The following is a 13,064-nucleotide window of genomic DNA, read 5'->3' on the forward strand; positions in this document are numbered from 1 at the left end:
CTATCCCAGGTACTGCCCTATCCCAGGTACTGTCCCTATCCCAGGTACTGTCCCTATCCCAGGTACTGTCCCTACCCCAGGTACTGTCCCTACCCCAGGTACTGCCCTACCCCAGGTACTGTCCCTATCCCAGGTACTGTCCCTATCCCAGGTACTGCCCTACCCCAGGTACTGTCCCTATCCCAGGTACTGTCCCTATCCCAGGTACTGCCCCTACCCCAGGTACTGTCCCTATCTCAGGTACTGTCCCTATCCCAGGTACTGTCCCTACCCCAGGTACTGTCCTACCCCAGGTACTGTCCTACCCCTGGCCCCATACTGGTAGCCAGATCCCAGCCCTAGCCAACACAGGCAACTTGTCTGTGTGGCCCCTAAGGGGCAGCCCTCCTGGTGGGTGCTATGGCTCTTCCCTAGGCATTTCCACAGGGCTGGGATGGTGGGTACCCAGTGACTCAGCCCTGAGTGGTTGCTCAGAGGCCTGAGCAATTCCAAGGTAAGGGAGCCATTGGCTAACTTAACACTGGTCTCAGGCGAGGGACCCCTGGGAAAGACTGGAAGTAGAAAAGAGAAATGGAGGTCCAGATACTAAAGTTGGACGTCACAGGTACTAAGCTGGAGGTCACAGTACTAAAGCTGGAGGTCAGATATGGGGGTCACAGGTACTAAGCTGGAAGTCAGATATGGGGATCACAGGTACTAAGCTGGAGGTCACAGTACTAAAGCTTGAGGTCACAGATATGGAGGTCACAGGTACTAAGCTAGAAGTCACAGGTACTAAGCAGGTCACAGTACTAAAGCTGGAGGTCACAGGCACTAAGCTGGAAGTCAGATATGGAGGTCACAGGTACTAAGTTGAAGGTCACAGGTACTAAGCTGGAGGTCACAGTACTAAAAGCTAGAGGTCACAGGTACTAAGCAGGAGGTCATAGGTACTAAGCAGCAGGTCACAGGTACTAAAGCTAGAGGTCACAGGTACTAAGCAGGAAGTCACAGGTACTAAGCAGGAGGTCATAGGTACTAAGCAGGAGGTCACAGGTACTAAGCTGGAAATACAGGTACTAAGCTGGAGGTCACAGGTACTAAAGCTGGAGGTCACAGGTACTAAGCAGGAAGTCACAGGTACTAAGCATGAGGTCACAGGTACTAAGCTGGAGGTCACAGATACTAAAGCTGGAGGTCACAGATACTAAAGCTGGAGGTCACAGATATGGAGGTCACAGGTACTAAGCTGCAGTCATAGTATTAAAGCTGGAGGTCCAGGCCCTGGGTTTACAGTGGATGCTGAGCATCGACATAACCATGCAGAGGGGCATGGAGTACCTGGGACATGGCAGGTCCCAATCCAGATGTTCCCTAAGCATCAGAGACACAGGTCTCAGAGAAATATTGTAAAGTAAGATGGAATGTTTCCTATGGTCCTAGCACTGCAGTTTTATTTCCGCAAGTACAGTGTTACAATGTTTCCTTAAGAGTGTTCACCTGTTTTCTTTTTTTCAACATGGATACTAGAAGCTTTTCTTTCTTCTTTTCTTTGGTGCTAGGAACTAAACACAGGGCGTCATACATGCAAGGCAAGGGCTCTACTAGTGAGCTATGTTCCCTCATTGTCATGCTCTGTGGTCCATGGTAGCCTTGAACTTGCGATCGTCATTCCTCTGTTTCTTTGAATAGCTAAAGTGACATGCATACTCCAAATGACCCTTGTTTGGTTTCTGTTGGGTAGTACTGTTCCAGTGACTTCTGAGCGGTGTATAGATGGGCCAGCGGGCAGGCAGGTGCAGTCCACAGTTCTGTAGGGCTGCTGCTCGGGACAAGCCCAGGGGACAAGGAAAAACAGGATTTTAGTTTCTGTGGCCAGGAGCTGTGTGTATGGCCTGAGGGCCTGATTCATCTTGCCCAGTGACTCTTCCCTAAGGTAGCCAGATGTTAGTCCTAACAGCTGAGGTCTGGCCTGTCCCAGGGCACGGATGCAGCTCACACTGCTAGAGGTACAACTTGGAATCAAAGGTACCGGTTATGGGAGGGAGTTGGGTTTTCGAGGGAAGGAGCTCTACCCTAGAGCTTTCACGGGTTAATTTTGGGGTCTCTGTCCTTTTACAGTCTCCATGATGCACCAGCAGGCAGCCACGTCCCACTACAACTCAGCACAGGGTGGAAGCCAGCATTATCAGGGCCAGGCACCTATTGCCATGATGGGCCAGAGTGGCCAAGGAGGCAGCATGATGGGGCAGCGGCCCATGGCGCCCTACCGACCCTCCCAGCAAGGTGAGGCCTGTCTGCTTCGGCGCTCGGTGAGGGGTCAGTACTCTCTGTCCAGGTGAGAGTCGTAAGGTTTGCCCCATGGCACGAGCAGGGATGCTGGATGCATAGGTGCCATGGGGGACTGAGTGAGCATCAGCTAACCCAGGGAGCAGGTATTTGGGTCTAGGGAACAGGTGGTGGTTGTTCTAGTTCCAGAGTTTTTGGGTTACGAGGAGAAGGACGATTGGCAGTTGAAAGACCCTGGGTGTGTTCCTCCCATGGGCAACTTTGTGTGGCTTTGCTGTCAGACCAGGTATGAGTGTGTCTCACCCACTGCATGCTGATCTTGAGTGTCTGGTCACATCCCTGCAGGCTCTTCCCAGCAGTACCTGGGCCAGGAGGAGTACTACAGTGAACAGTACAGCCACAGTCAGGGCTCTGCAGAGCCCATGAGTCAACAGTACTACCCTGACGGTAAGGCGTGCTGCTGGCAGCTCCATATCCAGAGCTCTGTGTCCTGCCAGCAAAGCACCCCGAGTCCCCTCCACGTGAGCACACTGGGGCACGGACTGAGGCTGCTCTCTGCCGAGAGGAGTGTCATCATGGGGCTCCACCCACTTCTTTGGGTTTTCTCTGCCTCCCTTCCCAGAAGGTAGTAGCAATCTGAGCTGGGGGGAGCCACCCATTGCTGACAGTTGAATGTAACATGGTGGGTCCCAACTTCTAGCCTCCTGCCCTCACTTCTGCGAATTGTCACCTTCAGTTACCTTCAAGTGGACTTGTGGAAGCGACATTTAAAGTGATCTTAATATTGGTATGATAGCCTAGGCCTAGACTCCAGGTCTCGAGTAGGTGAAGCAGGAAGGTTAAGAATTTGAAGCCAAGGGGTCGTGGGGAGGGAATGGGTTTTGTTTTTGTTTTTAATTTTCTTTTTTTTCTTTTTTTTTCTTTGGAGGGGAAACTGGGAAAGGGGCTATCATATGACGTGTAAATAAAGAAAATATCTAATAAAAAAAGATAAAAAAAAAAGAATTTGAAGCCAACCTATGCTACCTTAGGAGATCCTGTCTCAATAAATTTCCATTTTAAATATAGATTTTGAGAGATAAAGATGGAGGTCTCTAGGGAGCTCTGGCCAGGGCCCTGGTGTCAGCCATAGCATGATATAGGCTATAAATCTGGGATTGGGGATAAAAGCAGGGTAGGTGGCAGAGACAAGTCGTGTACCAAGCCGTGATTCCTGGTGTGAAGTGATAGCATGATCAAAAGGCCTTTTCGTGGACATAGCACTACTAATCAGAAACCTCCAGGAGCTGTACAAGGACAGAAAAGAACAGCTGGTGCTGTCAGAGGCTTGATTCGCTCTAGAGTTTACAGCAGCCCCACAGTGTTGATGATATCTGCATTATATGGGGGGTGGGGGAGGGATGAGAGAGAACAGAAGGGCTTGGAGAGGCTTGGAGAAGTATTCTGCCTCGTCCCCTGGCCCAAGCTCACTGTAGCAGAGCCCCGTTGTCCCGCAGGACCAAGGCATGGAGACACCTCCATTTACGTCGCCTGTTTCCTTGTAGGCCATGGTGACTACGCCTATCAGCAGTCGTCCTACACAGAGCAGAGCTACGACCGCTCATTTGAGGATCCCACACAGCACTACTACGAGGGGGGTAAGAAGTGCACGCCATGCCCCAGTGCCCAAATGCAGCACAGGCACAGTGGTTCAGGCACTACACCCCTAGAGCTAGCAGGATTGTTGTTTTTGTAAGGAGCTCAAACCTCAGCCGTGCCCTGCTCATTTGATGTGCAGCCCTGATGGACTGCAGTAATAGAATACCACTTGGCAGCTTGGGACATCAGGCCTTCACCCCCTCCTAGCTCTGGAGGCCTGAGATCTGAGATCAGGGTGTCTGCAGAACTACCTTCCACCAGCTCAGGGCAGGTCTGCTCCAGGCCTCTCCAACATCTGCTGGCTACCGTCAGTCTGGCTCTCTCTTGGCTTGCAGAGACCTGTTCTAGACTACCTGCACTGCCTTGTGGGCTCTGTGTATCTGCTCAGATTTCTCTGGCTTCACACGGACCCTCACTCTTGCCACCCACTGAGGATCGTGTTTCTGATTAAGGCCCATTCGTGTCTTAGGAAGTAAAGATGGCTTGGGGCTGTGCTTTACTTTTCTTGTTGCTATGATAAAACACCTGACAGAAGAAACTTAGGGAAGGATTGACTTTGGCTCAGTTTCAAGTACAGTCTGTGGCGGCAGGAGCCTGAGACAGCTGTTGCGTCTGCAGGTTGGAAGCAGACAGGGACAAATGCTAGCTCAGCTCCTTGCTCCTCTTTGTTCATTGGGAGACCCCAGACCATGACTTGGTGCCACCTACATTTGGTTAGGCCTCTCAAGAAACACCTTCACAGACAGACTGGGTTGTGTGGTTGTAAATCCAGTGTCCTTGATAACTAACAATCAGCTGTATGGAGCTGTAAGTTGTGCACTTGACCGTTCAGGGCACAGGACTGTGACTAGCCTCTGCCTGAGCAGCTACGTCACCCATTTTATATTATCTGGCTTTTCATTTGTATTTTATAAAATATTAAAACAAAAATGCTGTACGATATTTGAGCCATCGTGGGAACATTCTGCCTCTGAAGACAGGGTGGAAGGATTCCTTGGCTCCTCACTTGTCCTGTGGGTGACAGGGAGCCTTCTGCACTGCCCAGAAATGAGACTGTACCCCTTCTTTCCGCAGGAAACTCCCAGTACAGTCAGCAGCAGGCTGGGTACCAGCAGGGCACAGCACAGCAGCAGACCTACCCCCAGCAACAGTATCCCAACCAGCAGAGCTACCCAGGGCAGCAGCAGGGCTACGGTAAGAGGGGTGCCCGTTTCCTCACAGAGGACCCTCTGGTGTCTGCTGTGGGCTGCATACACTTTGATGGTACCAGTCAGGCAGATGCTGAGTAGGCTTATTTTGGCGTGGCTATTGATCTCTGGAGAGGTTGGGGGTTGTGTCGAGGATTCCCGTGTACCCGGTACCTGCCTCCCTGTGTCTAAGATCATCAGTTACTCCTGTACAGTGGTCACAATCATAAACCAACATCGGTGCCTGGAGAGATGCCACAGCTGTTAACAGCACTTAACTCTCTTTTGGAGGACCTGGGTTTGGTTCTCAGCATCTACATAGCTGACTATGTAACTCCAGTCCCAGGGGAGATCTGACTCCCTCTTCTGGCCTCTGCTTGATGAGAGTGATGTGCAGATATATGTGCAGAAAGAAAGAAAAACAGCATTGGCAGTAACTGTCAGGCCACAGCTATGTGGCATTGAAAGTCTGCCTGGGTTTCACCAGGGGGCTGGACTGCGGCTCTGTGGTACTGCCATCTGTGGTGATCTGTTTTACACACACACACACACACACACACACACACACTCATACACAAATATAATAACAACTAAACAGATGTGGGCACTTTAGCTATCCTCTCCTGAGCCTTCAACTTAGTCTTCAGAGGAAACCTGACATTTCTCTTCTGCCAGAGAATTTCTTTTTCCTGTTGGCATTTAAGGTTCTGTGTTACTGGGTCCATTACAACTGACCTCTGGTGGTGCTGGGGACAGGCATTCGGTGTTCCATATTTGTGTGGGCACAGTCCCAAGTCCTCACAGGACTCTCACAGATGGCAAGCTGGGTTGTAGCACTATTGTAGTACAGGCTTTACCCACCCAAGGACAGCTACCTGGTGCCTGGATGCTCCCAGGCATGGAGAGCTGGTCATGGTTGGTCTCACCGCCTCTGCTGTCTTCGCAGGCCCCGCCCAGGGAGCCCCCTCACAGTACTCAAGCTACCAGCAAGGACAAGGTCAGCAGTATGGAAGTTACAGAACATCGCAGACGGGACCTTCTGCCCAGCAGCAGCGGCCTTATGGCTATGAGCAGGCAAGCTTTCTCAGTATTTCAGGAAGCGCTATCTGCCGAGTATCAAACGAGGCCTGGCAAGGATTTCTCTTATAGTCCTGAGTGCGATTAGTTGGCCTCCAGTAAGGCAGGAGTGTGCGGCCACTGTGGGGCTAGCGTTGCTCAGACGGTCTTAATGACACAGACAGCTCTTTTCCTGGAGGCCAGAAAAGAGCATCTCTTGAATTTGTGGGTCAACAAGAGAGACATGCTAACTTAGTTATAGACTGAACTGGAGGTCATGGCTACGTTTGCCTCTAGAGGAGGCACAGCAGTGACATCTCGGGACAAGCATCCCCATTCAGACCTTTACTGCAACCTGTAGGAGTTCTAGCTGTGTGCCTCAAGGTCCCAACCAAGTCAGTTGGCCCGTGACCCAGTCACGCACAGGCAAGGTGTTGTGTGCCTTCTACTGTCCCTGGTGACAAAGATGCGAGGCCTTCCCCCAGCCTACTTCCCAGTTCTGAGGGTCAGAAGCAGCTCTGGGCTCTGTCCTGCGTCCCCTGCAGGATGGAACAGCTGGCTTGAGAGGCTGCCTGCCTGCCCTGAGGATTATACTTAAGGCCTGCTCTGCCCCCTGCTTCACCCACCTGGGTACAGACACCAGAGACCTGTCAGGCTGCTCTGTGTAGACTCTTCACTGTGGGCTCCCAGGAGCCCTCCTTAGCTAGCTGTGGGGAGTAGAAGCTGGAGTTGAGCGCCCATGTCTGTAAGAACAGCCTTCCTCCAGGAGACTCCCTCTGTGTGCCGGGCTCTGTTGGCTTCTAACCCTGCAGTCAGCCTGGGTCCAAGCTCCAGTTCTTCCTCCATCAGATTTTGTGTTGACTGATGGTGCTAACAGGCCACCGGTGTTAGCAGCAGCTCTGCTGCCCCACTGGGGCACGGGAGACTCCTTTCCCAGAGGGTCACCATGATGTCTGGTTAGGCATATGGCCAGGCCCTACCTTCAGAGAGCTGAGTGAGGGCATACTGCCTATGGGAAAGCTGATCAAAATAAATAAGAAAACAATTGCGTAAGGTTGGGGAGTGACCGTTAGGCTAAATGATTGCAGATGTGTTACCTCTCACTCATGGATTCTGGCAGGCTCTCCAGGGTTTTGGCTGTGGGAGGAAGCTTCCTATTGTTTGGGTGTGCAGACCCTGTCATTCCGGACTATAGAGGTGTAATCTACATCTTGTTCTCTTTTAGGGCCAGTATGGAAATTACCAGCAATAAAGGACAAGTGTTGTCTTTGGATCCTTCACGGTAGTATGTTCTGGATGAGCTGGTGGCAGTTCTGATGAGTAGCGACATGTTGGTCACCTTCTCTGCCCAGTGCCGTGTCTGCATGAGAGGCAGGCTCGTTTCGTGCTGGGTGTGATGCAGTGAGCACCACTGGCTGCGATGGCGTGACATGTCTGGTGCTGTGTAAAGTATTGTATATCGGTACGGTGGGGAGGTTGTCCTGTTTGTGTCCCCCACCCCCTCCCTGATGTTCTTAGCTAGCTTTGGGGTCACCGTGTCATCACATGTTCTGTGCCCGGTGATGAGACAATGTCTAAGAGACATCATGGTTCCTGCTACCGTGAACAGACTCAGTCTGCCCCCCTCATACCATTGTTGCAAAGTGGACTGTAAATGTTTTTTCAACTGGCGGCTCATAGCTTGACATACATACACCGCTAGGTGGCCATCTCCTCTGTGCCTAAGTAGGGCTTGGGGACACTTTCTGTGTCTTGGGTCATGTCACTATAGCAAGGAAAATGTGCTTTGTGTGCAAGGACCATGAGCTGTCCTTTCTAGAACTTACAGTTGCCTGTGTCTCTCCAGTTTCCATGATCCCAAAGTGTGTCTTTGTATTAGCGAGTGAAGAGGGATCGGTGACTGAGGGGAGCCTTCCCTAAGAAGGGCGCTGTCTGAAGAGTAATTCCCGCCGTCTCCCAGTTGCGTGTGTGCAGTGTGGCTTTGGCCCTCAGTTATTTGACATCTCTAGAATTTGAGTGTGCCCAAACCTAAATTTATAGAGAATTTAAAGTGCTCATGTTTAATTTTACGAGCAGTTGGCAAGTTTATATTACTTCTTCAGGACCTGAGTTCAGATTGCCAAGCAGATGTCCCTTTACGTTTAGGGAAGTCTGAAACCCACACTGCATTTTTAATAGATCCAAATAACTTTATTATGTTCTTTCAAATGAAAAGGACAAGTTTTATACAGTGAAAATTGAGTGATTTTTTTTTTTTTACTATCCCTAGGATGTTTAATCTTGTTTTAATTCTGTGCAAACATGAGAGACAGCGTTTTTTGGAAAGGTTCTGTCAAAGGAAAACAGCACATACAATGTAGCACGTCTATTTCTCAGCATTTATTTGGATAATAACAATGTTACTATGAGAAGAAAAGAACAACCTTGAAGATGAGTACTAAGAACAACCAAGAACATACAAAACCATCCCCAAGGATGCAGGGCTTGGTGCATCAGTCCTGTCCACCATGATGCTTTTGCTTTATTTGAGTCTTATATATAAAACCCAGACTGGCCTCAAACTCACTACATAGCCTAGGCTGAATTTAATGATCCTCCTGCCTCCACTCCCAAGTACTGAGACCATAGGCATGTACCACCACATCTGACTATTTAAAATATAAAACTTACCTGTAGCTCAGTGGGTAAAGCACTTTCGTGGGGTTTGCTTGAATTAATCTTGACAGTCTTGCTGGAAAATGCAGTGCAAACTCCAGTTTATTTACAGAAGAGTCAAGGGCCGGATTAAAGGACTTGTCTATGTTGGCGATGATCTTACTATAGGACATTCTTCCTCTCCTGTGGGACCGATATCAAAACCATGGGCATCTATGTCTCATAGGCACAGGGTTTAGAAAACACTTATACAGGCAAGGGATGACTACATGACGGTTTTTACAGAAACAAGGTTCTGATCGCTACATGACAGAAGTATTAGCAACTTCATTTTAGGGACTCATCATCTCTTTAGCTCATTTCTTTTCTGGCAATTTTTATAAAACTAGTCTGCAAGCTCAATTGGGGGCTAAAATATCTCATTGAAAATGTTGAAACATTTTAAGTAACTGTGAAAATGGTTTTTATTCCTTGCCAATCTGGGAATATGCCTTTTATGTATACATATGTGTGTGTGTGTGCGCGCGTGTGTGCGTGTGTGTTAAAATGCTGTATTAGTGTATATGTGTGTGTATGTATATGCGTGTATGTGTATGTTAAGTGCTGTATTAGTGTGTGTTAATACTTTTTGAAAGAAAAGGACACTTAAAATATGTATCACCCCAAAACTTCAATCTGAAATGTCTTACATTAAGAATTTCTTGAATGTTGTGTATATATTTTTAAAAGCACTTTGTGAAATAGTTTGTACATTTATTTCCTAATTTATACCTGATTTTGGTGTTAATATATTTAATGATTAATAATATTGTTTATTTAATGTTTTGTTCATTTTTATGTAATTTTGTGGGGAAAAGTGATGCCAGTCTTTTTCATTGCCTGTATTATAGCTTTTCTTCTGTAACATGAATGTTTGGAAAGTCCTAGGCTGAAATGAACCTTTCGTGCAGGCGTGGTTGACTGTGTTTTATTTTCTATGACTCCTCCAACTGAAGGCCAGAAAAAATGCAAAGGGAGATTTAGAAATCGCTGCTCATTCTTCCTCCTGTTTCCCAACATCCGTTCAACACTTGGTGAACTTGACCACTGATGACTGGGGTTTTCAGATGTACTGACCACTACCCACGGCTTAGCAGAAACTGCGCATGTCAGGGGCTATGGTTGGATGGACATCTCTGCAGACTTAACATATAGCACAGTGAGAGATGGGAGATGTCCGCAGAGGCACTGGGCAAACACAGGCCTGGCCCAGGAAGAAGGCCTCTTCCTTTCCTGTTGTACCAGTTTTCAGACGTGGGCTTCAGTAATGAGTATCCATTCAAACTTGTAAAAAGAGAAAGACTTTCCATTTCCATTAAAACACTTTTTTAGCCATTACTTCATTTCTGTTTATTTAACAGGTTATGTCTGTCTTGTTATTTGTAAACGAAGTACAATTTTAAAACACCCTATCATTTTCACCCTTTTTTGTTTGGTTGGGTAGACGGGGGCTCACTGTACAAACCTGTTTGGCCCGGAACTCACAGACATCCCCTGCCTCTGTTTCCCAAGACTGGAATTAAAAGCGTGCGACCCCGCACCTGGCTTTTTCCTGGTTTTGTGAGACAGGATCACTGTGCGTCTCAGGCTAGGCTGGAATTCACAGCGATCCTTCTGCTCAGCTTCCTCAGTACCCAGATTGTGGACTTTGGCTTCGGAGCCAGAGAGACCGCGGGCTCGGGGGCGGCGCCGCACCTTCCGGTTTGCTGGTGCACTGCGCATGCGCCGCCAGAGCCTGCCCCGGAACCAGTCGAGCAAGCGGAGGTGGGAGCTGCGGGGAGCCGGCGAGTGCAGGCGGCGTTGCTCCGGTGCGCGTTCTTCGGCGGCAGGTGGCGAGCGGGATGGCTGGGCGGGATCTCTGTGTGCCGTGGCTCTGATGAGAAGAGCCCGTCCGGCCTGAGTACCAGAAAGTTGGTTTCTGAAAGACTCGTCCTTGCCATAGCTTGAGCGTGGTGGCGCATGCCTGTAAGCTCAGCGTCCCAGCTAAGACAGGTGGATTTCTCGGAGTTCGAGGCCCGCCTAGGCCACATAGTGAGACCATGAACACAAAAACGATGGCCGAAACTTTCCCTTGCCCAGCTCTTTTGGAGACAGGGTTTCTCTCTGTTGCCTTGGCTGTCCTGGAACTCACTTCTGTAGACCAAGCTGGCCTCGAACTCAAGAAATCCGCCTGCCTCTGCCTCCCAAGTGCTGGGATTAAAGCGTGCGCCACCACGCCCGTAGAAGCATTCTTTTAAAGATGAGGTAAAAAAGCATTTTGCACACTAAGGATTGGTAGAGATGCGCCTGGGGTGAGAGCAAATGGCTTTGTTCCTACTCAGGAGCCTAAAGGACCAGGCGCCGAAGTTTCAGAGCTGTTGGAGGTTTCCCTGCCTGCATGTGAACCAGTCTGGGGACCTTGAGTGCTGGATCGGGGGTAAGGGGCAGCTGTCCCTCCAGTCTGTCCGTCCCACAAGGCCCCACAGGGCAGGCACCCAGACAGCAGCATTATTGAACGCGTGCTTTATTTTGTTTTTTGAGACAGGCTCTCCCTGGCTGGCCTGGAACTCAGATTCCTATCTGGCTTCCAGAGCACACCACGCACAGCAGGAAACACTTTTTTTTTTTCCCCATGAATGACATGTCATTAAGTAAAAACCGTGTAATGTGAATTGTCAGGTAACTAAATGATACTCCAGTTTCTAAATATTTTCCACATGAAGAACTAAGTAGATCGCAAACATATGTAATGAAGTGTAACCATATGTAGCAGAAACAGTAATGCCCCCCGTGGGATTTAATATCCTGTAGCAAAATGAAAACAGAATGCTTAGAATTAAGCTAGTTAACTCTAAATACTATGAACCAATTGTTCTTAGCCTATAAAAGAATAACACTGAAGAAATGAAAACATTCCTCAAGAATGCTTTTTTTTTTCCCTTTCTCTTTTTTTAAGACAGGTTTCCACACATCTGGCTCCCTGGCTGGCCTTGAACTTGCTTTGTAGTAGAGGATGACCTTGAATTTCTGATCTTCCTACTTCCACCTCCTGAGTAAGTGGTGGCCTGCCTGGTTTATGTGGTTCCAGGGGTGAACCCCAGGGCTTTGTGCATACTAGGCAGGCAGGCAAGCATTCTACCAACTGAGCTACACCCCTCTCCCATAATGCATTCTTCTTTCTCAATGAAGACATCTTGGCTCATGGCTCTAGTGCCAGCTGCACAGTCAGTTCAGTCAATACACTGAAACCAGACAGAAGGTTCCTGGACATACCTCTTGTGGCAGCATCCTGTACAGCAGCAGTGACCTTCTCACAGTGTAGCACCATGAAATTCCCCATGCGTGAAAGCCTTGCTGTACAGCCTTAAACCCTCTTGGCTGTCAGGCTCCAGGGCCCAGCAAAGGCACTGTTGGACAGAGCGTAAGCACAATCTCCTAGGCTCCCTCTGCAGTGTCTATGGATAGACTCTGCCCACTAGGACTTTCTGTGATGGCAATATCCTGATCTGTATTCTCTGGTATAGCCCTGTGTGGCCTGTAGCACTGAAGAACTAGACTTAGAATTTATTTACTCTTCTGAGTGTGCATGCCCATGCCTGTGAATATGCAGCTGCGTGCACATGTGCGGTTAAGAGAACATTATGTATCCTCAGGCGAGCATGCACTCGGGCGCCCTCTCTCTCTCTCTCTCTCTTGTCCCCTTGAGGCTAGGTTTCTTCCTGGGATCTTGCTACCTCAGCCTCTGCGTAGTGTGTGTGTGTCGCGGGTCACCCCAGCTACCTCAGCCTCTGCGTAGTGCGCGTGGGTCGCGGGTCGCCCCAGCTACCTCAGCCTCTGCGTAGTGTGCGTGGGTCGCAGGTCGCCCCAGCTTTTTCCCAGCTCAAGCCCCTGTGCTTACACAGCATTCTTGCCCACCAGGTCATCTCCCCAGCTGGATTTTAATTCGTTTTAACTTTACCAGTCCTGGGTGGCTATAAACACTGGATGGGACCATGCAGAGATAGCCTTGGGAAAGCAGTGAGACAGAGAGTATGGCAACGGGAAAGAGGTTTCGTTCACTCCCTGGCAGGGAACCACCTTGCTCAAACAGTGGGCACACAAACTGAAAGTGGGGTAAGGTGTGGGCTGTGGCAGCATGCACCTTTGGTCTCTGCACTTAGAGACAGAGGCAAGCTTCATTATGAATCCAGGCCTGCCAAGGCTATATGGTAAGACCTTGTCCCAAAACCAACCCCACCCACC

General features: G+C 49.3%; 2 protein-coding genes across 3 annotated transcripts in view; both read left to right on the plus strand.

Annotated features, from left to right (window-relative positions):
• Positions 1-10,181, plus strand: part of Ss18l1 (SS18L1 subunit of BAF chromatin remodeling complex) — a 25,983-nt gene extending 15,802 nt beyond the window's left edge. For both annotated transcript variants that reach the window (XM_031372963.1, XM_031372964.1), the window contains exons 6-11: positions 2,101-2,265; positions 2,614-2,715; positions 3,813-3,905; positions 4,981-5,100; positions 6,040-6,167; positions 7,375-10,181. In XM_031372963.1, the coding sequence (XP_031228823.1) occupies positions 2,101-2,265; positions 2,614-2,715; positions 3,813-3,905; positions 4,981-5,100; positions 6,040-6,167; positions 7,375-7,401 (635 nt within the window). In that variant the 3' untranslated portion in view covers positions 7,402-10,181. The remainder of the gene's footprint in view (positions 1-2,100; positions 2,266-2,613; positions 2,716-3,812; positions 3,906-4,980; positions 5,101-6,039; positions 6,168-7,374) is intronic.
• A 1,638-nt stretch (positions 10,182-11,819) lies between these two features.
• Mtg2 (mitochondrial ribosome associated GTPase 2) overlaps positions 11,820-13,064 on the plus strand; it is a 16,391-nt gene continuing 15,146 nt past the window's right edge. The window contains exon 1 of the mRNA XM_031372962.1: positions 11,820-11,875. The gene's annotated coding sequence lies outside the window, so the exon portion shown is untranslated. The remainder of the gene's footprint in view (positions 11,876-13,064) is intronic.

Source organism: Mastomys coucha, unplaced genomic scaffold, assembly GCF_008632895.1.
Source record: "Mastomys coucha isolate ucsf_1 unplaced genomic scaffold, UCSF_Mcou_1 pScaffold15, whole genome shotgun sequence".
NCBI lineage: Eukaryota > Metazoa > Chordata > Mammalia > Rodentia > Muridae > Mastomys > Mastomys coucha.